At 38.8% G+C, this 21,668-nt stretch overlaps 4 protein-coding genes, 1 long non-coding RNA gene and 4 other non-coding genes across 14 annotated transcripts; 6 read left to right on the forward strand and 3 right to left on the reverse strand.

Moving 5' to 3' along the window:
• Positions 1 to 1,191: 1,191 nt before the first annotated feature.
• On the forward strand, positions 1,192 to 3,274 carry LOC103321384 (uncharacterized). 4 transcript variants are annotated; one of them, XM_016792078.2, is made up of 4 exons: positions 1,192 to 1,852; positions 2,076 to 2,138; positions 2,301 to 2,375; positions 2,479 to 3,274. In XM_016792078.2, exons 1-4 carry the CDS (start codon positions 1,421 to 1,423, stop codon positions 3,040 to 3,042), a joined length of 1,134 nt encoding a protein of 377 aa, XP_016647564.2. In that variant the 5' UTR covers positions 1,192 to 1,420; the 3' UTR covers positions 3,043 to 3,274. The 4 variants fall into 4 exon arrangements, with proteins under 4 accessions (XP_016647564.2, XP_016647565.2, XP_008221403.3 ...); XM_016792079.2 differs by having other exon boundaries at positions 1,200 to 1,852; positions 2,310 to 2,375; XM_008223181.3 differs by having other exon boundaries at positions 1,200 to 1,852; positions 2,076 to 2,129.
• Positions 3,275 to 3,842: 568 nt separating this feature from the next.
• Positions 3,843 to 3,927, forward strand: LOC148919707 (small nucleolar RNA R72). Its single transcript, XR_016124835.1, has one exon. It is a non-coding gene; the product is annotated as a small nucleolar RNA R72 (small nucleolar RNA).
• A 600-nt stretch (positions 3,928 to 4,527) lies between these two features.
• On the reverse strand, positions 4,528 to 7,696 carry LOC103321244 (tubulin beta-6 chain). Its single transcript, XM_008223034.2, has 3 exons — positions 6,901 to 7,696; positions 5,578 to 5,847; positions 4,528 to 5,480 (listed from the first exon to the last, which is right to left on the reverse strand). Exons 1-3 carry the CDS (start codon positions 7,298 to 7,300, stop codon positions 4,801 to 4,803), a joined length of 1,350 nt encoding a protein of 449 aa, XP_008221256.1. The 5' UTR covers positions 7,301 to 7,696; the 3' UTR covers positions 4,528 to 4,800.
• Positions 7,697 to 8,188: 492 nt separating this feature from the next.
• Positions 8,189 to 11,628, reverse strand: LOC103321243 (BRCA1-A complex subunit BRE-like protein). 3 transcript variants are annotated; one of them, XR_016123750.1, is made up of 13 exons: positions 11,468 to 11,628; positions 11,100 to 11,190; positions 10,813 to 11,005; positions 10,620 to 10,710; positions 10,303 to 10,374; positions 10,135 to 10,233; positions 9,896 to 10,026; positions 9,738 to 9,786; positions 9,564 to 9,653; positions 9,431 to 9,484; positions 9,003 to 9,082; positions 8,694 to 8,791; positions 8,189 to 8,613 (listed from the first exon to the last, which is right to left on the reverse strand). XR_016123750.1 is itself a non-coding variant. In XM_008223033.3 (13 exons), the coding sequence occupies exons 1-13, from the start codon at positions 11,543 to 11,545 to the stop codon at positions 8,547 to 8,549; spliced, it is 1,143 nt and encodes a 380-aa protein (XP_008221255.1). In that variant the 5' UTR covers positions 11,546 to 11,627; the 3' UTR covers positions 8,189 to 8,546. The 3 variants fall into 3 exon arrangements, 2 of the variants coding, with proteins under 2 accessions (XP_008221255.1, XP_088900985.1); XM_008223033.3 differs by having other exon boundaries at positions 9,003 to 9,068; positions 10,339 to 10,374; positions 11,468 to 11,627; XM_089044859.1 differs by having other exon boundaries at positions 9,003 to 9,068; positions 11,468 to 11,627.
• A 329-nt stretch (positions 11,629 to 11,957) lies between these two features.
• LOC148919708 (small nucleolar RNA Z161/Z228) lies at positions 11,958 to 12,046 on the forward strand. Its single transcript, XR_016124851.1, has one exon. It is a non-coding gene; the product is annotated as a small nucleolar RNA Z161/Z228 (small nucleolar RNA).
• An 86-nt stretch (positions 12,047 to 12,132) lies between these two features.
• On the forward strand, positions 12,133 to 12,208 carry LOC148919709 (small nucleolar RNA Z105). Its single transcript, XR_016124801.1, has one exon. It is a non-coding gene; the product is annotated as a small nucleolar RNA Z105 (small nucleolar RNA).
• Positions 12,209 to 12,297: 89 nt separating this feature from the next.
• LOC148919710 (small nucleolar RNA Z162) lies at positions 12,298 to 12,391 on the forward strand. Its single transcript, XR_016124841.1, has one exon. It is a non-coding gene; the product is annotated as a small nucleolar RNA Z162 (small nucleolar RNA).
• A 106-nt stretch (positions 12,392 to 12,497) lies between these two features.
• LOC148919711 (uncharacterized) lies at positions 12,498 to 13,649 on the forward strand. The gene is made up of 2 exons (XR_016124612.1): positions 12,498 to 12,638; positions 12,943 to 13,649. It is a non-coding gene; the product is annotated as an uncharacterized LOC148919711 (long non-coding RNA).
• Positions 12,614 to 19,482, reverse strand: LOC103321242 (putative E3 ubiquitin-protein ligase LIN-1). The gene is made up of 16 exons (XM_008223030.3): positions 19,284 to 19,482; positions 17,740 to 18,758; positions 17,514 to 17,571; positions 17,062 to 17,403; positions 16,868 to 16,956; positions 15,504 to 16,787; positions 15,240 to 15,384; positions 14,876 to 15,133; positions 14,481 to 14,790; positions 14,257 to 14,381; positions 14,051 to 14,170; positions 13,792 to 13,923; positions 13,600 to 13,722; positions 13,393 to 13,503; positions 12,926 to 13,321; positions 12,614 to 12,836 (listed from the first exon to the last, which is right to left on the reverse strand). The coding sequence occupies exons 2-16, from the start codon at positions 18,675 to 18,677 to the stop codon at positions 12,819 to 12,821; spliced, it is 4,449 nt and encodes a 1,482-aa protein (XP_008221252.2). The 5' UTR covers positions 18,678 to 18,758; positions 19,284 to 19,482; the 3' UTR covers positions 12,614 to 12,818.
• Between the last annotated feature and the right edge of the window lie 2,186 nt (positions 19,483 to 21,668).

The raw sequence follows: 21,668 nt of genomic DNA on the forward strand, positions 1-21,668 counted from the left end.
TTACCGCCCACACCCAGTCGTTAAACCAACTCCAACTAGGAAAAACCCTAAAAGGTTAAGCAAAATTAATTCCTAATCCCCTCAATTCCTTTGTCACCATGTTTCTGGAAAAGCTATATGGAAAGTAATATTTATATGGTCTTTAAAATTTTTGTAAGTTAATATTATCTAGGATAAATTTCCATGAAAAAAAAGTCCCTGATGATAAATTGAGGCATATGTTTAATGTTATTTATTATTTTATTATGGAATTGTATTTTTTTTATTTTTGGTTATATATTATAGAGTTGTATTATTATTCACTATTGAGTTTTAATATTGTTCATTATATGTGATACTAAGTATTAACGAATTCTTTCTATACAAATTTATAAATAAACCCAATACTAGACATGTATTTATAAAAAAAAACCAAGCACTATTTAAACATAGAAACACACCCAAAATCAACCCCAAAGTCAACTTTTTGGTGTGTTTATAAATGGGTTTTGAGTGTGTGTAATGATGGATTTTGGGTGTGTTTATATGTTTAAATAGTGCTTGAGTTTTTTTATAATTTCAACCCCCATTTTTGGTGTTTTAGTGAAACTCCCTTCTTTCTATGTGGTACTAAGTTACTCATATATTTTATTTCTGTTTTTTTTTTCCAAGCTCATATATCTTATCATATGTAATATATTGTAGTAAATTATTATAACTAAAAAATTATAGTGTGTTTAATTTTCTTTCACTAATTACTATATATTTTCTAAAGACATAGCGTTTGTCAGGTTGCTACATAATCCACTTAAATTACTCAAACTCACCATGTCATACATTTTATTCCAATTTTTTGTCATAAAATAATAGACAATTGACTAAATAAACATCATCTAAAGTTACAATAAAAATTTCCAAGTTTTTCTCACAATTTTCGTGATTTTTATTCAATTTTTATCGATATTGATATTTCCTCGATATTTCCATTGATATATCTGTATTTTTAGACCATCGATATTTCTAAAACTCTCGATATTTTAGACCTTAGTTTGAACCATTCTCTCGCTACTTCATCAAGTGCTGCTTTACACGTTCTCTGCATCAAATCAAACAAGGCCGTAAACCCTAGGCTTAACCTCAATCTCCATATACTCGACACGTGTCACACTCTACTACATCCTAAAGGATTTTTTTCCTCTCGTTTTCCTTTATAAACACAAAAGAAAAAGAACCCCGTCTCCAAGCAACTCGCTCGGCTCTCTCTCTCCCTCTCTCTCGTCTCATCAAATCCTCTATTTTCTCTCTCAACGCCGCTGTTGTCTGTGCTCTCTTGTGGTAATTGGTCTGCGTATATTTATATGTGCTGTGGGCTACAAAGCCTGCCCAAGAATATTTCAAATCCTTCAATTGAAGAAACAAAGTGAAAGAGATAGAAATCACAATGGAACAGAGCGAAACAATGGTTATGGAACAGAAGGAACTCTTCCCTTGTTCTCCAAACCCCAGTGTGAGTGAGATGGAGGTCGCTGATATCTTGCTTCAGCTTCCTGATATGATATACCAATTTGAGTCTCCTCTTCCAGTTCCACTCTCGCTCGGCTGGGGATGTAAAAGCAAGAGATCTGCACTTGCTGTGCAAAACGACCACGCCTCAACTCTGCAGCGCCTGCGTCATCTTGGTCTGCCACCATGTTGGAGTAAACTACTTCTACGGTGTCGTTTTACTCCCAGGTCTTTGGCCAAGAGTCCAGTACCACTTCTCTCTAATGCTATCAAGGTTGAAACTTCGAGCCCTGATACGCCGCTCTCCTTCGAGCCCAATGAATCCGACGACAAGCCTCAGCAATTGAGAAGAAGAGTCCTCCGTAAAAGGGTAAGTCTTTTATTCTCTGTTTCGAGTCTTTCCCTTTTACATCCTTTATCTTCTTCTTTTTATTTTGTTGTATTTTTTGTGATATAGGTTTTGCTTTTCTGGCAATTCTGACAACTGGGTTCGGTCGCTTTTTTTCATTTATTTTTTCCCGATTACGGTTTTTTTTTTTTTTCTTTGACTGTTTTCTGATATTCCATTATTTTGGTTGTTCTTCATTGGGCAGAAGAGAGAGGAATGGAGTAAGATTATTGACGAACTGACTGAGGAGAAAGAATCGGTACAATTCGTGAGTCTTTTTTGGTTCTTTCTAGCATTTATTTGTCTTTTTCCTCAAATTTTACTGTGCTAATTATCCTTTAATTATATATATATATTTTTTCTATTTATGTAATCTCTTCACCAATGCCGAAACTGACATGGCTCTTTGGCTTTTTAATATACTGGGAAGGAATTACAGAAGGTGGAGCGTCATTATGTCGACCTGAATGATTTTAATTTGGAGTTGAAAGCAAGGAAAGAGAAGGTATTGTTTTTTCTGCTAATTTCTCACTGATGATTTTGTTTACTTTTTCTTTAATAATATTTTTTTCCTTTAATTTGCTTACCCCCTCTTATTCTTTTTTCAGCTAATGGGACTTGGCCATAAACAGGAGGAAGAGTCCCGTTTGGAAATTGAGCCGAGCTTGAATAATGCAGTGGTGCCATTATGCCAACCAGCCCAACAACCCAGAGTCTTATCTCCCCCTGTTGCTGCTGCTGCAAATCAAGAGCAGTATCATCAACAACATCATGAGCAAATTCATCCTCCTCCTAGAGTGATGCATTATCAACATCAACTGCAGCTCATCATGGATCAGACGGCTCAAACTCAAAGAAGAGAAATCTGTGAGAATCTGAGGTACGGGTACCCATCTAATTCTTCTACTCAAGTGCCCTCCTCAATCTCGTTGGCATCCAGCGGCGGCAGTGCAAGTGGATTGAGGAGGATGGTCAATTGCAACAACAATGTGGTGGGCCCACGTGGTCTCAACCTTTGCTTGAAGGATACGATCGTGATGAGCTCTTCCCAACCGTACGATCTTACCTTGGTTAACAACACTAGGTTTGTGGCAGCTCAGAACAGACAGAAGAGACTTGAGTACTGCAGGCTTAAGAGACCTCGCTTCGCTACCACTTTTAAGATGAAATGAAATGTAACATGTTATTCTTCATTTTTTGCCCCCAATAATAATGTATGTAATGTTATTACTTGGGGTGTATTTTTTGATTCAAACAAAGGTTTGAGCTTCTGGCAAAGACGACTATGATCTTTTTTTTTGCACGCTTTTAGCATATGTATATTCTATGTATATCTGATTCTGTTATATATAAACTGGGGAAGTTTATTGCAATGAGATTTTGCTTTGAGAGATTACCTTGATTGATTGATTGATTGATTGAGGTATTGTTTAGTTTAGGCAAAATCAAAGAACAAGTTAATTATTCCTTCGTGAAAATTAAGAATGTCACTCATGTGAATTAGTGAGCTAAGTGCGTTAAACATATTGAGGCGCTCGCGTTTTTTTGAGTACAAGAGAACAACGTAGGTACGGAATGGAGCAGTGGGCCTAGTACGCCCTGATACGTACATAGAAAATGGCCCAAATCTGAGATGATCGATACTTTTACAGTTTTGCCCTTAGGGAATGAGGAGTCCTCGATACGCACAAACTCACAGATGAAGTAGTGATTGGTTCGTGTTGTAACTCGTCACAACGTGACGAAATGCCAGTTCTACCCCTTTCTACCCAAACAAACAGACGAACCCTACTTCTCTTGTTCTTTTTATATATATTGTCGAACTTGAGATGAGAACGCCTCAGCTGCCTGCCTCCTCCTTCTAAGAAATCCTGCGTCCTTTCCTTTCAGAGTCAAATTCTATTCTAATCTTTCTTGATTTCTTCTATAATGTTGGTATTTGGTACTGGGTTGGGATAATTGAATAATAGTGGTGCAAATGACGAGAATTACCTTTGGTTTGAGAAGCTTGCAATGCGAGCGATGTTGCACCTCATACTTCCATGACTCTGATGCATCATAATTAATATGGCTTTCCTTCCTTCCTATCCTCTTCTTTTTTTCTTTATTTGTTTTAGTCGAATATGTTTTTGTTCTTTTCGTTTTTATAATTTTCATAAATCTGATCGACGGGTGCTGAGATTTATATATCATTTTTGTAGGTCTTTTGGGATAATCTGAAATTCCGTTTTTAAAAATCATCTGTCTTTTTTGTTTTCGCTTTTCTAGTGTTCTTTGTGATTCGATATTATTTGGATTATTTACTTATTTACATGTTTTTTTTTTAATAATAAAAAATGTATTTATCGTTTCTTTTGTGGTTGGTGGGTTCGCGACCCGGGCCTGGGTGACTCGGAATAAAAAATCGTAATAGGGGCTATAGTCCAATTTCTCAATGGGTTGGGCAGCCCAATTTTCATTGATGTCTCACAGCCTCAGCAGAATGACAGCATTCGTTTTTTTCTTTTTCGCTTGTGCGTATGACAGCAGTACAGTTTAATCATTCTTCCTAAGTTCACGGTAAAACCCGTCAAAGAAGTTGATTAAATAAACGCATCCACGTAAAAATATATGAAATTCAATCCAAATTGGTGCATTAGTAAACTAGGATTCCCAGCTGTCGCAAAAAATGAAAGTTTTATTGCATACTTGAAAAAGAACAACCACACAATATCGTCTTATAAGATGATATACTACTAATATTGACCAATCGCGCAGGGTGATAAGCTTGATTAGCTGATACCAGAACCCAGAAGGAAGCAAGAGAAACAAATGATAAAGCAAAACGTTGAAACACATATAACAATCTAGTACACAAGCATGAAGGAAGGTACCCTTCATGTCAAACCTCTTTTCCGGTTCTCAATATTTAATTTGTTGCCAAAGGGGTTTTAGTCCTCATAGTTCTCTTCAGCACCGTCCTCCTCGTACTCACCATCATCCTCGACGGTAGCATCTTGGTATTGCTGGTACTCGGCAACCAAATCATTCATGTTACTCTCAGCTTCTGTGAACTCCATCTCGTCCATCCCTTCCCCAGTGTACCAATGCAAAAAGGCCTTGCGCCGGAACATGGCTGTGAACTGCTCGCTCACTCTCCTGAACATCTCCTGGATCGATGTAGAGTTGCCCACAAAAGTCGACGCCATTTTCAAGCCCCTGGGAGGAATATCACACACGCTTGACTTCACATTGTGAGGAATCCACTCAACAAAGTAGGACGAATTCTTGTTCTGCACATTGATCATCTGTTCATCCACCTCCTTGGTGCTCATCTTTCCCCTGAACATTGCTGAGGCTGTCAGGTAACGTCCGTGACGAGGGTCAGCAGCACACATCATGTTCTTGGCATCCCACATTTGCTGAGTTAGCTCTGGCACAGTGAGGGAGATGTACTGTTGGGACCCACGAGAGGTTAGAGGGGCAAACCCCACCATGAAGAAGTGAAGACGTGGGAATGGAATCAGATTCACAGCCAGCTTCCGGAGGTCGGAGTTCAGCTGCCCAGGGAACCTTAGGCAGCATGTCACCCCACTCATGGTTGCAGATATCAAATGGTTCAGGTCACCAACTGCAAACCAGAGATACAATCGAGTAAATTAGAACCCCTGCTATAAGAATACTTTGTGTTACTATATACTTAGCAAAAGAAGTAGTTTGTGACTCACAGCTTGGGGTGCTGAGCTTTAGGGTCCTGAAGCAAATGTCATAAAGTGCTTCATTATCAAGAACCATGCATTCATCAGCATTCTCAACCAACTGGTGCACTGAAAGAGTGGCATTATATGGTTCCACAACGGTGTCTGAGACCTTTGGTGAAGGGAAAACAGAGAATGTCAGCATCATCCTGTCTGGGTATTCCTCTCTAATCTTTGATATCAGAAGGGTTCCCATGCCCGACCCAGTGCCTCCTCCAAGTGAGTGGCAAACCTGAAAACCTGACCCATATAAAAGAGATGATTTCAATCAGCATATTTAGAATATAAATGACAACTGGCAAGTGGGATTTGAATCCGGAAAAAGAAAAAGAAAAAAAGAGTGGGATTTGAAGTGTAAATGGGAACAAGTAGGGCACTACTTGTACTGGGATCCAAACTATAAGTTAATCTTCACTCACACTCACACAATAAAAGCTGTTACAAGGCCTTAGCTCGCTTGTACAACGACCTTCATCACAAAACACCTTAAAAACAAGATTTAACTTCTCTGCTTACAGAGAATCCACTGAGAAGGCCAGAAAGCTAAACAACATAAAAAAGGTCTAAAAAAACTCTGAGTGCCATATAAGATTTATAAATTGGTAAAACAAACAGTACAATGTCTGTTTGGTAATTGTAACTGTTGGGAAATGGCAACCATAATGCAAAGAAAAGTAATAAAACTGCTCATTTACATGTAAGTCGCAAAAGACAGATTAATAAGATTGCTTTCTCCATCTGTCTCCACTGGAGACCAAAAAAGGGGCCACAAGCAACTCAGCCTTATTATAAAGACATATTTATAAAATCAACCCGATAATATAATACGAGGGAGACGCAGTACAGTTCACCACATGGCAATGCTGTGAAACCTCACCTTCAATCTCAAATCCACAATCATACAAAAAGTAACGGACAAGATTAGAATAATTTTATCTTTAGATCCTCTGCCAAAGGACAAGGAGTGTAAAAACAAAAAAAACAAAAAAAAAAACAAAATGGAGATGCAGTACAACAAATTCCAGAACTACTGACTGCAGGGTTAAACGATTGAAATTGTAACGAAACACTCAGCAACTTTCTAACTTTGGAGTTAGATTTAGAGTTTTAGATGAAGGATCTGACGATCCTAGCTTTGCAATTAGACTATTGTTAAATCTTGAACGACTAATTCATATAGCTCAAGAAAATGATAACGCACTGAATATTCAAGCATCAATACATAATCTCGCAGAAAGCAAAATAAAATCTTATTCAGGAGCATTTTCAAATCGAAGTTGAAACAAAAAGTACCTTGAAGGCAGTCACAATTCTCGGCCTCCTTGCGAACAACATCGAGAACGGAATCGATCAACTCGGCACCTTCGGTGTAATGACCTTTGGCCCAGTTGTTGCCGGCACCGGACTGGCCGAAGACGAAGTTGTCAGGGCGGAAGATCTGGCCGAACGGACCGGATCGGATGCTGTCCATGGTACCGGGTTCAAGATCCATGAGGACGGCGCGAGGGACGTACCGGCCGCCGGAAGCCTCATTGTAATAGACGTTGATCCTCTCGAGTTGAAGATCGGAGTTGGCGTCTCCACGGTACCTTCCGGTGGGGTCAACGCCGTGCTCGTCGCAGATGACTTCCCAGAACTTGGAGCCGATTTGGTTACCGCATTGGCCTCCTTGGATATGCAAGATCTCTCTCATTGTCGCGAGATGTTACAGTGGGCCGAAAACGAAGCGAGATCGCCGGTTAGAGCGTTTGGTGAAATGGCCCAAACCAATCAATGAGAGAGAGGAGACACAGAGAGGAGACACAGGAGAAAGTCTATCTGAGATCCCTATTATGAAGGGGAAGGAGGGAGAGAGAGAGAGAGCGATAGAGGGAGGTCCGGAGGTTAGGAAGGTAATAATAGCGGGTGTGATATTTTTTAAGTGCATTAGTCTGTTGCTGCTGTGTGTGTGACAGCCAGACAGAGAGAGTATGGACAAACCAACGAACTTCGCTCTCTCTCTCTCTCTGCTCTGGCTGGTATGGTGTGCGCACGTTAATACGCTGATCCTCACCTCCGTCAGAAGTTTCCCGCGGGACGGTCTAACCGTTTACCGCTAAATAACATGATTAATCCGCTGATTTCATTTTACCTCGTTCGGCTGTAAAGAGACAACGTAGCAAATCTGGTACTTGTTGTGCTTTCCTCTTTTTATCGTTTTAAGACTTATACTCCCTGATGTAGTAAATACAGAAAAAAGATAAATTATCTTCTCTTTTACTTTTAACAATGGGTCGAAATTCTTTCTTTCCGTTCGGGCCAAAAAAAAACATTTCTTTCTTTCCTGTGCTGCCAATTTCCCAATAACTAAACGCAATATAGAATTATTTGGATAAATAAGAGCTAGTTGATAAATTCCTACTCGATTTGATCGCATTTTAAATTACTGCTGGATTTTATTATAACATTTTCCTTCTGTTATAACAAAAACTGCTCAAACGGTTCAATTATTGCCCTCCCATATGCAATCTTTTGCAAGATATATCTCCATATTCCACCGAAATAGAAAAGATATTCCATCATAAGCATTGACAATCTGACAAGACTAATAATATTTTTTATAAAAATATAATAATTGCGACTCTGAAAAACCCATGTGTTCGGATCGGATCAAAATCCAACAGTTGCATTTCAACCCGATTCAAATCCTGATAAAATATTTTAGCCTTTTGAATTTGTGTCATCGATTAGATCTTGATCTAAGTTCAAGACCATAATCTGACTGCAAAACATTAATTTCGAACTATCATCGTTTCATTTCTCAGGTATTAACAAAAGTGACAATCTTTTTTATCCACGCTCATATCCAAGAATCAAAGGAGTTCCAATGCACCAACTTTACACAACTTGATTTGTATCGGCAAGGATACCGAACATTAACGGCGGCAATCTAAGACATGCTAGTGTTGCAGTTGAGGTTCGTTGCAGTACCTCTTGAAGTTCAACGCCTCATCCGTCAAATAGTCACTGCAAAGTAATTCCCATCAGCAATATGTTCATACGTGAAAACTGATGCAAAAGACGTAATAATTTACAGAGTAACTCACCAAATTCGCTCAGCCATTAATGGTATTTCCCATCTTGGGCTCCAAGGGTATTCAGTTAGAAACAGTGACTTGATTGGCGCACCTTGGGAGTTGAAATGCTACATCATTACAAAAATAAAACCCCATCAAATAAAGAGTTATGACTAAAAAACATATATACCAAGAACAATAATTAAACAAACTACACAAGTGCAGTAGCGTATATACTTGACTAGCTATATGTATAAAGTTTAACATTGTTTCTTTTTGATACTTAAGGTTTGACATTGTTATACTCATTAATTTATAGATTTGGAGAAATATCCTTGCCTGCGAACTTTGAAGCATCAACTCTGGCTGTTGCTTTGGAAACTGAGTTGAAATCAAAACATGAACCTATACAAACAAACCTATCAGAAGCTTAGTCACTAAAAATGGGAAGATAACTAAAGTGCGAAGGATGCAATATTAAATGAAGAAAAGAAGACACCAATTGTAGACCAAAACCATTTGCACCATACAACAAAAAGTACCACTAGATAATGCACAAAAACAAAATAGATTGTGAAAAGCACGCTTGCTATCAACAACAAACGGCATAGATCCAAATGACTTGCTGCTAGAAGTAGTCGAAATGCTTATGAGAAAGGTAGAAACAAAATAGTAGAGACCAAGTAAGTCCATTAATCAATGGACCATCACACGTTTGGCTTAAAGCAACATTCCAAACAATATGATGCAGTGATGATCATATATACCAGGAACGTGAAAACTCCAGAAGCAGCAAGAAATGTAGCCTTTCTGCAAAATACCTGCACAATTAGAGATGACCAATTAGTCTTAAAGCTTCAATCACTTTGCAGAGAGAACTACATTGCCTAGGATGCCTACCGGATCAGCTTCCAACGGTCTTCCAAACTGAAGGGCTAATGCCTCAATAAAGCGCCTTCTAACATCAATTAAGGAAACTGCCTCCAAAACCTTATTAACAAGACAAAACATACTTACAAATATGAAACATTTTGTACTTAAAAAGTGGAAAATATAGACTCAAATGCAGCTGACCTGGTTCTCAAGAGATTCCTCAAGATGGGGAAGATATTCAGCCATGCACCTTTTGAAAGTAAGAAACAAAAAAACGATAACCGTAATGGACCAATACTAGTCAAGTATAAAGGACCAGGAACTTATAATTTAGAAGACTGAATATATAATTAACTTACATCCCATTCAACCATGTAGGAAGTTTCACATCATCAATGGAAAATATACTCTTCAACTCTGTTGTAGATACTAGTTTCAAGCGAGGAGCTGATGGAGTGGAAACATATTTTTTCTCAACTGGATATATAACCTACACCACCCACAGTCCGCATTATTGTATACATGTGCTGGACGAAATGTAAACACTGGGGAAAAGCTAACTTGAAGATTGAGGGGCAGAAAGAGAGAGATTCTCAACCTGCAAGTATATCTTTTGTTTATGTTTCCAGGGACACCCAGGCACCATCTTATTTATGTTCATGTCCAATAGAGGCACTGAAAATTTGACCTCCTCTGGCTACGCTAAAATTCAGAGGCATAAGGACCACATATATAATCAGAAGCTACACAGGCAAGTTCTACTCACCACTGAACATGTTTTTTTCTTATCAATTAGAAATACCTTGTCAACTCCGGAACTCATGTGCATCTCAATGCCCTGAAGCAAAGTGTAAGGAGTTAAGACAATGTCCATCTGCCAAATTTGGCAGTGAAAATATTACAAGAACAGATAGGTTGTTATGATGAAATTCATGTTCCATTTGCCAGGATATACACACAAGCACGAAATATCTTCAAATGTTGACCATCAAACTAGATACTCACGAACTTGGCCCTCCTAGTTCATCCCTTACAAGCAAACAGATGTCTAATAATACATATATTACTAAGTTGAAACAATACCTCACGAGCAACAATTGTGCTAATTTCAAACTTCAACCTGTCATCATCAACCTCTGCAACGCGCTTCTTCTGGAAGGACATGTATTGATCCCTTTAAAATGGAGCAACGGTATTTCACTGAGACTAGTTAGCTATGGTGATCCCAAATGAAATCTAAATGTTTAAAGCGCTGTGTTATAGAGAAATCATATACCTCAGTTCTTGAACGAGAAGCATTAGCTGTGTGGCGTCTCTGCTGTTCCAATCATTCAAAAAGTTCTTAGGAGACTTTGTGTCCCCTTCTTCTTCACCACGCAATACAAGAAACTGCTGAAAATTTTCATCATCAGGTCCAAATATAACATCCGGTGCAGCCATTGGAGACTCTGCATCAAATATAATATCCCCTACAACAAATCGAAGCCTCGTATGCTTAGAAAATGAATAAACATAAATCAACCGGAACTACATGTGAGACTATATATATAAAGATTCACTCACATTTGATAACGTCTAGACAGTAGGAAATGACTAAGGTGAAGCGGTCAAGAATTCCGGGGTAGTATTTGCTGCCAGACCACTTATTCTCAATCTGTAAAGCAAAATTGATCATGAAAATGTCCAAATAATATTTTTCTTCTTCAACTCTCGAAACAAAACCCTAGACTGTACGGGAGCTGAGATGACAGTTGGGCAAATGATGCACGAACCCTGAACAAGTTCTTTGAAGTCCAAGAGGATGCTTCAGTGAAATATGTTCATCGGAATAAATGAAATGATATTTTCGCCTATTAAGTTTCTCGCAATTCGATTTTTCATGATTGCAAATGAAGCAAAGAGACAGAGAGATAGGGTTTCGAAGGCATCACCTTAACGACGAGAGGGAAGTGACTAAGGAGGTAGTTGAGCTGGGCGGCAATGAGAGGAGGAGCAGTCTCCGGAGACATGGTAGTTGCAGAGCGAGACTGTGTATGTCTCTGTGAAAGCTTTGATCTGGTGTCAGCTAAACTGAATCAGAAAGAAGGAAAAGTGGAAGTTACGGCAGCGTCAAACCGTGTTAACATCAGCCCACCCCTCAGGCCCAAGAAGCTGTTAGACTATTTACTTTAAAGGCCCAATTGGTTGGGTAGTTCTTAACTGGGCTTGGCCCAACATTTAGTCAAATCCAGATCCAATTCAAAAGGGTAGAATCGGCAATACGCAAGTTTCAAAACCCTAATAAAGAGTCTGTCCATCTTCTTTAAATCGTATCGGTATGGCCTCGCTATCCCCCCATCCATCTCTCTCCGTGGCCTCCCTTCCCCTTTGTCGCCCACACTCTTTCTGTATCTGTTTTGCGAGATTTTTGAAATTGTTGCGAAATCAGATGATGAATTTGGATATACATCTCACGACGGTCGTCTGAGACTCAGTGTCGACGTTGAAACGATCCAATGTTTCTGATGTTTTCGTATTCCTCATCTTCTCTTTTCTTTTTCTTTATTTGAATTTCTTTTTTTTGAATTTTTCTGTATTGATTTATTGAGTTGGGATAGGGGCATGATGAGGATAATCTTGTATTTGTCCGATTAATTTCGTGATTGGAATTACAAACCTCCTACTCATTCTGAATGCTTTCCCTTAAAACATGTTTTTTTTTTATAAAAAAAAAAATTACAAATGATTTTGAGTTTTGAGAGTTGGGTTTCTACCGTCGTGAAGGGGCACAATGAGGATACAATTTTGTAGTGGTATTTATGAGATTCAAATATCAATGATCTTATAACTTTAGTCCTTTTCATTCTGAGTGCCTCCCATCCATGACAAAAAAATAATAAAATTATTGTAATTTAATGTCCATCGCCCTTCGTTGCGAATAGAAATTTTGTATGAGAATACTGATTGAAGATACCTAGTTCTTATTAAGAAATACCCTGTTTTTGTTACAGACAAATCTGAAAGCAGGCATTCGTTTCAAATATCGTGAACCCAGAAAGGAGAACAGGGCGAAGTCGAAATTGAATTATGTGAACATGTTTGACAAAAAGGAAATTTGAATATGTGAGTATACTAATTGGTAATTGACTTTACAAGGATTGACAGTTGCTGGAAATTGAACCCTCTTGGGCAAATTATTCTTCAGCAAGGAACATATGATTGTGACTTGTAATTGAAGATGATATTTTTCAAAATTGTCACAGTACAGTTTACATATACAAGAGAATGGATTCTGGATTGTGCTCAGTCCAGGGCCCAAACCTGCAATCCAAACAAACAAAGCATAAGATGAAATATAAATTGAAAATGCGAAACATATTTAACTGGTTATTATTTCTATCTGTCCTAACCTGGATTCTGCCATCAGAAGAACCTGCAAACAGCATCCCTCCATCCATGTCTGCTGCTAAAGATGTAATCTTGGCATGTCCCCCACAAGCCATTTTCATGGAAGCAATTCGAGTGAACCTTTCTTTCAACCAAACCTCAATCACTCCGCACTTGGTGGCTGTAAATATTAAGTCATTGTTGATGGCTATGCGTTGGATGTCAAGACCGGTTACGAATGTTCCTACTACTGCCTTGTTTGGAAGCGAGAATATCTTCCCTGCTGATGCATCCACCGATGAACCGCCTGCGTATAGAATGCCATCCCGAATGTGAAGGGAATACACGACTTGTTTCCCCAACAGCTTTCTTGTGCCTGAGTAGAATGTGCTTGATGTGTATTTGCCCAAATTAACCTCCTGCCATTTATATTTTGTTTAACATTAAAATCTCAAGTCAACTGTAGCCAATTGTAGGTTTTGTGATTTACCTGGATGCTGTAACCAGAGCAACCACAATACAGGTTAGGCCCTGTCATGGCAAGGCTCTTTACGTATTTGTTGAAGTTTATATGCTTTTGAACACCAGACCACTCATACACCTGCGACAACAATGCTTATGGGTAAGGCCTAAGATGCGATCCTTTTCTCTTTTGGCCTGTGTCACTCACAGTTGTTCATGGACAGAGATCACTTACCTTAACTCCAGTGCCTTGAGAAATGAAGCATGCCACTTTAGCATTTGCTACCAATTCGTATACTGCCTCCTTCACATCATGCACTTGTAGACAATGAATTTCTTCGGCTTTAATTGCCCAGACCTGTAGACGAGGAAATGTTAATAGAAGAATCATTGAAAACAACTTATGCTTAGTAGGGTAATGACTTACCCGAATTGTTTTGTCTAACGAACCGCTGTATAGTTTGTCACCTGAAGATGAAATATAGAGGCATGTGACTGCCTTTGTGTGCTCACGAACTTCTTGAATCAATCTCAGTACCTTCTTTCCAGCATCCCATACCTAAAAGGTTGACAATATTAGTCTCAGCTTCTGTTAACGAGGCATTCTGTATACAAATCCTCCATGTATAACTTCTGCATGCAAGTGTAAGAGAATGAAACAGGAGTAGTTCTGGTTTGGTCTTTACCTTTATAGTTCCATCGGAATGGCTGCTTAAAACCCGACCTTTTACATGAAGCAAAGACAGAACCTCTCCATTTGTGGATGAATCTAATTCAACCACTTCAGCACAACTCCACAGCTCTGTCTATATTGCAGAATGTTTGGAGTAGTTAGTAATCTGTACACTTAAATTACTCCAAATTAAGAATCTTGCTCCCCCACACCACTTACTATGTCAATAGATGACAAGTTCATCAATGCTTTCATTATGTCGTTCGCTACCACCGTATTCTTCTTGAGTTTTCTCAAAGTTTTGTAGATGCATTTAGCATACACTCCTAGCGCTTCAAGCGCGGCTACAATTTGGAAGTTAGAGATGTTAACTTCTTTTACTTATGTAGACAAGTTGGAAATGTTTGTGTACAATAACAAAAGCTTTCCTAGACCGAGATTACCTGGATCATTAACAAAAGATTTCAAAGCAAGAGTTGCCAAAATCTTCTCCTCCAGGTTATTTGACGATTGGAGAACATTTATGAACTCGTCAAGTAAGGCCTTGCGAGCTTCTCTTTTCACACCAGTATCAGGAAGTATAGAAAGCATGTTTGTGAGCCATGTGGCAATGACAAGACATGACTTTGCCATCTCTAAGGAATTACTCTTGAGGCATTCTTCCAAAGCTTTAAAAATAGAGCCCCTTTCATGGTTGCAAAGTACAAAAGCAACCCTTTTCTGCCAAGAGGTTACAGCTTTCTCTTCTTTGTCCTGTGTACAAGTATTAAATATCAGGATTTAAGATTAATGAGGTATATAAGCTGTGAAAATAATAAAAACCCAACAAAAGGCACACCATTGTTCCCATCAAATCATTATCGTGTTTCCTCGGCCGCTCTGCCTTCATCAAAGCATTGTAAGGGTGATCAAATCCTGCAATCTTGAGCAACCAGGCTTCAGTGTATGACTCACCTGAGGAAGTTATATGTCCAGTAAGAGATAACAAGGCATCTAGAGCCATCATTTGAGAATTAGAGAACTCTTTCCTCCGCAATGCTTCAATTAGTGCCTCTATAGACTCTTCCCTGTAAATGCTCATCTTCCATGGCTCAACCTGCAAATGTGACAATCTTAAATCTTTGTTTAAATGTCCTAGCGTATACCAGAAAGATTTATTTACGATTTAATAAATGGAATTGATGTCAAGAGCAAAGGAAAACCAGGAGATCAAGCTGAAGAAGAAGAGTTGCAATTGCAGGTTGCTGCTCCATTGGAGCCATTTGAAGATACACAAGAAAGGTATGCATTGTACTAAATGCCCCTTCATCTTTAATCATCTGCAAGATCTGATTGCATAATGTTCTCCTGCCCATAAGAAGAATTCACAACTCTTATTGTCAGTGCTGGCAAGATAGTATGATGCTATGAATAGCAAAAGAGAAGTGAAGACTTATAATGCAACACAGCTAAATGAGTATACATACCTGTTCAACTGAACCAACTCTGACAGAAATTCTACACATATTCCTCTCACACAATCATTTCCAGCATGAAATAATTCAAGAACAGGAGACAGTTCAACTCTATTTGCTATCAAGCTCCTGCAACTTTTTTCAGCTTGCATACAGCATAATAGTATCGAGACAATTGACCTTCTCCCTTCTGCCCTATCCAAACACCTCACTAGAGAAGGAATACCATTTGCAGAAATAACACTCAAAGCATTAATGGATCTGCTGTTTTCATCTCCTCCCATCAAGATTTGCTCAATAATTGCTAATGCAGCATCTTTGGGCTCCATTATTAGTTGAAGATCATCCAATTCCTCATTTTTGCTCAGGATTAGCTGGACAAGGGAAGGTATAAGATCATGGGCTGAAAGCTGAGCAAATGCTGGCCTCAGCTGGTATATAAGCACAGCAGCCTCAGCTAGACCATTCTTCAACAGAACAGCCAAACAGTCAAGGTCAGAATCTACACTGGTAAGTGTTTCTCCAACACTTTCATCAGAAAATATTAGCTCAGAGAGGATGTAAATTGATGTTCTCAAGACTTCCCTGTTCAGAGAAGCTGAAAGTATTTCGATGAACCCGTTTACAGTTGTCAGTTCAGATAAGTAAGAATGAACTGCAGGATCAGCCTTTGAGTCCTTCCACAATTTGGCTATTGCTAACACAGCTGTCTCACATTCTTCTAAGTTTTCTGATGTACAGAGACTTGAAACATGAGGTTTTAAACCGTTGATGATTGTCTCAACTGCAGCTTGAGATATCACACTGGTTGGTGATGTAGAAACAGCAGCTCGCATAAATCTTTTGTTCCTTTGGTTGATATAATCATCAGTGTTCCTGTGACCTAGGAAATCAGTTGTTTTCTGTGGAGTGGCAGGCAAAGAATTTTCTTTCGTGGAGGGGTGGTTCAATGAGTATCTTGGTGTTTCAGCGTATGAAGACTCTTGAGCAAGATCAGGATGCTGTTCTTTCCAAGATGTCATTAGTCTTTTCAAAACATAGTTCGTTTTGGGCAGTGTAGTAGTAGCAGCGATGGGTTGCCTTGTAATGGGGCATGTCGTATTTCCTCGTTTGAGCCATTCCTGGATTGCTTTTCTTTCATATGTCTGACCTGTTTCAAGGGTAACTGGGTCACAGAAAATCTGACCAGTGATAGGGCAGACGAAATCCTTAGGCGGTCTTGATTTAGTTGTCAGCTTCTCAGAAGATGGGAGTGAAACGCAGCTTTGACTTCCTTCATCATTTTCATTAGGGGAACTGCACCAATCAGAAGAAAGTTAAATACAATAATAGGAACATACAAAGGTGATGGTTTTCATGAATTATACATATTTCACCTATTTTTCAACTTTTGGCTATTCACATGATCAGAATTCATACTTCCTGTCCGACTATAGGTTTTCCTGCAACCTTTGGTGGCAGCCTCCTAATCAAATAATTTTCAGCAAAAATCCAGCATTTCAGCTATGCATATAGTAAATAGAACAAAAAAGTCATGAATGATTCAGTAGCTGTAGAGTTTGTGTCATACTATCACTTCGCAATCGGAGTCTGCTGAGCTAATGCTGTACTCATTACTCATGCCTGGAGATGCAGGCAAAGAAGTGGCAATAGCTGAATCTGTCATGCGAGTGGACAATAAGCGCAACACAGAAGTGGCTTCACTTTTGCCCTGCATGTCTGGTTTTGGAGATAAAATCTTTGGAGAAGTTTTAGGAGATTCAAAAGGAGAAAAGATTGTTGGAGTATGTATCCGGCTCTTCGTTACAGATAGCTTTACTTTTTGCCCACTTTCCTTTTCATGATCTGAAGCCACAGTAGCATCATTAGGCTCATAATCAGATTCATCTTCATCTTCCTCAGGGATGCCTTCCTGGCACAATGCACCAGATTATAGCTTTGGTTATTCTAAAATTTACAAAAACATATTTTTTTTAAATCTCAATCTTCTTATAAATATTGTAAATGACTTTTCAGCCTTACCTGAGGATCCCATCTAGCAGACTCTAAATTTAGTGAGGAGGCAGAGGTTACACTCATTCTGTTTCAACAAAACGTCCAAAGGGTATAAACTTGTTAGAGCTCTAAATAAATCAATAATTGGAATTATAAAACTCTGGTATTTTTTTAATTATCATATGTAGTAACTTTGTTAATATCATACACCATACACCACACTGTCCAAATTGGCCACAGGATGAGAACTAACCTGCTTGTTCTTTTTGTGCCATCTTTAGACTTAAGGATGGGAGAAAAACCAGCACTCTTGGGCAAGATAGGACCAAACTTTACAAAATCGGGAATTGAACGGCTGACCTCATGCAATGGGGTCATAGGTGCCTCTGCAATAGGCAACATTGGATTCACCTTCTTACTTGAGGTTGAATCAGAGTTCATGCAATCCTTAAAGTACTTGGCATAAAGCCGTGTATTCTCATCCAATGATTCTCCATAAAGCTGCTCCAGCTTTTGCAGTTTCTCCACTTGATCAGGCCTCATTGAATAGATCAAGGACTCGCTGAAAAATTGATCCAAATCAGCTGTAAAAGAAAGATCAGTAGAATCAGGAATTACATCCATCACAAGCCTGTGCCTCTGCTCTGAATACCACCCTACAATTGAGCTCATGTGCGGAAGAAACAGTTGTTTCCAGAGTTCGGGAGCAAAATCGATCCGTGAGAAGAAAGGGTCAACTATAAACATCTCAATAACATGGAGAACTGAATTTTGGACATTGTTCCGTAATTTGGAGAGGTATGACAAGTTGAGGTGCGCCCAAGCAGATAGATAAAAATTGGGGACTCCAGCAGTTTTCTGGTCAGAGTTCAACATGGCACAAACTTGCAGCATCTTTTCAGCATGGTCCAGTCTTGCAAGCTTGGTTTCCATATTGGAAGTGTCGATAGCTTCTTCGAGAGCCTCAATACCCCAGTCCAGATTGGCAAGTACTGCTTGATCAGAGTATCGAACTTCTGTTTCTCTGCCACAGCTTCCATCTTCTGCTGCCAATCTCTCAGCACATTGTTCCCTATGTTGGGCTCTCTGCTCTTTGTTGATCAGCTGATCCCGTATAAAACCATCCACTGTGGTAATTAATACCCTAACAATGTCCTTTTGGTCCATTGCAAATCTATAGTTTGCAGCCATCGTTGGAGTCTGCAGATCCTATCTTATCAAATTAGTTTGGAGATCATCAACTCGCAGGCTATTTGGTGTTCCCTTTGTCTGCTGAGAAAATACATGCATCTTCAATCAAAAATCATAACTCAATCAAATGAAGTCAAATGGTAATATAAGACTAGTGGAGCTGAGCCATTTCTGCTTGTGAAACAAAGAAGATAGTTAGCAACCTAAAGTTCCATTTTTCTTTTCCATCACAGGTTTCTCAGAAACTCATGCAATTATAAAAGAAAACGTCAACCTGAAGAATTACGTAAAACCATCAATCTAACATTCATTCATAATTATTTTCTGGTGAGTATTTGATCATCATATCTATCAACCGTAGGATCAGATCATATCTCAGACATCTATAACAACAACTCAAGACTCCTCCAAATATATATTAAAAAGGATGCTTTGCATCTTGATCCTGGCATTGATAATTGATTGTAACACTCAGGCTCATAAATTAGATTTTTGGCCTTCAATATCAACAGACCCAGAGAGAGAGAGAGAGACTCACTCAATCTTATTCTATAATATTGTGAAACCCAATAAAGAAAAAGAAGCTGAGTTCAGAAACATGCTTACCATATTGAACAAGTGAGTAGCCTCCCAAGTGGAGTTGGTGATTATCTTGTCCTTCTTTTGGAGCTCATAAAAACTGAGATCACTTTTTCTTCAAGCAATTCAGAGAGAGAGAGAGAGAGAGAGAGCCGGCTGCTAGTACAATGCTCTGGTGAGACTGGTAGGCTGGTAGCAGCTGTGCCGGCTTAGGCTGTTGCTCAAGTGATGATCAAAGCAAACCGTGGACTGAGCATTTAACTAATACCAATTAATTACGCCTAATTCACTGTTGATGTCATAATTAATTTTAAAAATGAACGAGATTTGAGTAGTCGTTTGCAATGACAAGAAAGCGTCTTACCTTTTTGGTTTAATCATTGGACGTGTCTCTCGTCTCTCCATATCACACACCAAATCAACCCTTTAAACGCTACTCAGTTCAAATTAACAAACATATTGCTTCCTTCCAAAATCCAAAATATTATTATAATAATAATAATAACAATAAACATTACTAAAATTAAATTGAACTTACCCCTACTCTACTCTACCAGGCTGCTGTTGGGCCATTGGCCTCACGTGTTGACCAGGTTGGGCTCATTCCTGCTTCTGTTTGCACACCTCAAGCTTAAACAAACATAATCATGGGCTCCAAATATCAAACGTCCACATCGCTTCCGCGCTCGGTCAAACCAATATTGCCAAGTGGGACCGCCAACATTCGTACCTTCTGCTTGTTTGCCGTTTGACTATTCGTCCATGTATCCCACGTTAGATCATACCACGTGTCTCTTCTCAACAGCCCAGATCTAAAGATATTTCTCAAGCACCATTACGCTGTATATAACTATATATAGAGTTGGAGGACACACAAAAATCCACAAATTTATACAGACATTTTCAACATTTTGATTATTCACCATTTAATGACTCATGCATCTATCATTAGCGTGTGTGTTCTTTTAAAGAATTAATACTCTTTTATTACTTTTTGAAAATAAAACAACATTTATTATTTTTAAATTGTCCACTTAAATGTTTCATCCAATAAAATATTTACTAGAATTCAATTTGACTTCCAAACTAAATATTTTCAGTTCGTACAAAATATGCAACTTTGTTCTTCCTCTTCTATTTCCGATAAGAGGTGACGTCTGGCTCATTTAAATTCATGCTTTTAAGCTATTCATGTTTGGTTGTGCCGGCCTATTTAATTTATCAGGTTGTGTCGTACTAGTTCATTTAGTAAAATTATTTATTTCAACTCAGTTCAAAGTCCAAGTTCCACATTTAAATATATCGGGCCAGGCTCGTACCTTTCCCATTACTCATGCTTAGGCCCAAGCACCAGCCCATTTAATTTGGAAATTTTTTTTTTTGGGTATTAATTTTCTTCACGGCCAATCAGATAGGGAGACTAACATGAGAAATTATAACACAAACTAGATTATCACAACTTATTCTGCTTTCTTTCAAGTTTTTTATCTTCCTTTTGTGCTAAGAGAAAATACTGGAATTCGGAAAGTTTCAATCAAATTTTCCTAAAGGTAGGTTTTAGTAATTGTTAAGAAAAGTTGCTTACCAAAATGTTTTGAGTAGAATCCATTGCTGCTGTGAGTGAGAGAGCCTGAAACAAGCAGAGACGCTGCTTTTGGTCTGAGAGGGTCTCTGCAGGCGTCAAGGAGGAGGAGTTTAGTGGGCATTTATTTCCTTTCTTTTTTTAGCTATTGAGAGTTGGTAGGCGCTCCCTTTTTTTTGGGGTAATTGGCTAATGGGTTTGGTAGGAGAAAAACATCCCTGCGTGGGGATACCGTTTTATTCCTCCCAAGTCCAAACTAGTGAAATTTTTTCCAAGAGCTTATTATTGATTGCCAGATGTGTTATTAGAACTCTAAAACTTGTGCATTGCAGTGTTGATGAAGAAGCCTGTGAATGCATGTGTTCTTTTATGCTCAATATTCTTACTATTGCCATCATGACAAAGATATTCAAATGACATTTATCTTTTGAGACAATAATAAAAATGAAGGTTAAGTGGGCTGCACTCGGGCCGTGTTTGAAGCGGGCTTAGACTCGAGTTGTGCTTAAAGTGGGTTTGGACCAAGCTCGGTCCATGTTAGGCAACGGGCTACGGGCCGGTCCAGTTTATTAGACCTCATATTTTGATCATGATTCGGCTAAAGCTTTGTGCCATGCCAAGCACGTCCCACTAATATTCTTACTCGTGTCGTGCTGTGCCGTGCCGTGCCCCGTTTAAATGAGTTGAGCTCATGTCGTGCTGGCCCAGCCCATCCCGTTTAACACCTCTAATTTCCGGCGTTACTCTTTCTCCTTCATTCCTTCTCTCTCAGTCAAGTCTTCATCACTCATACATCATGTATTGATTGACTTATTTTCTTTTTTCTTAAT

The sequence above is a fragment of the Prunus mume genome, linkage group LG2 (genome assembly GCF_029339155.1).
Source record: "Prunus mume cultivar Tortuosa linkage group LG2, ASM2933915v1, whole genome shotgun sequence".
NCBI classification, from domain to species: domain Eukaryota; kingdom Viridiplantae; phylum Streptophyta; class Magnoliopsida; order Rosales; family Rosaceae; genus Prunus; species Prunus mume.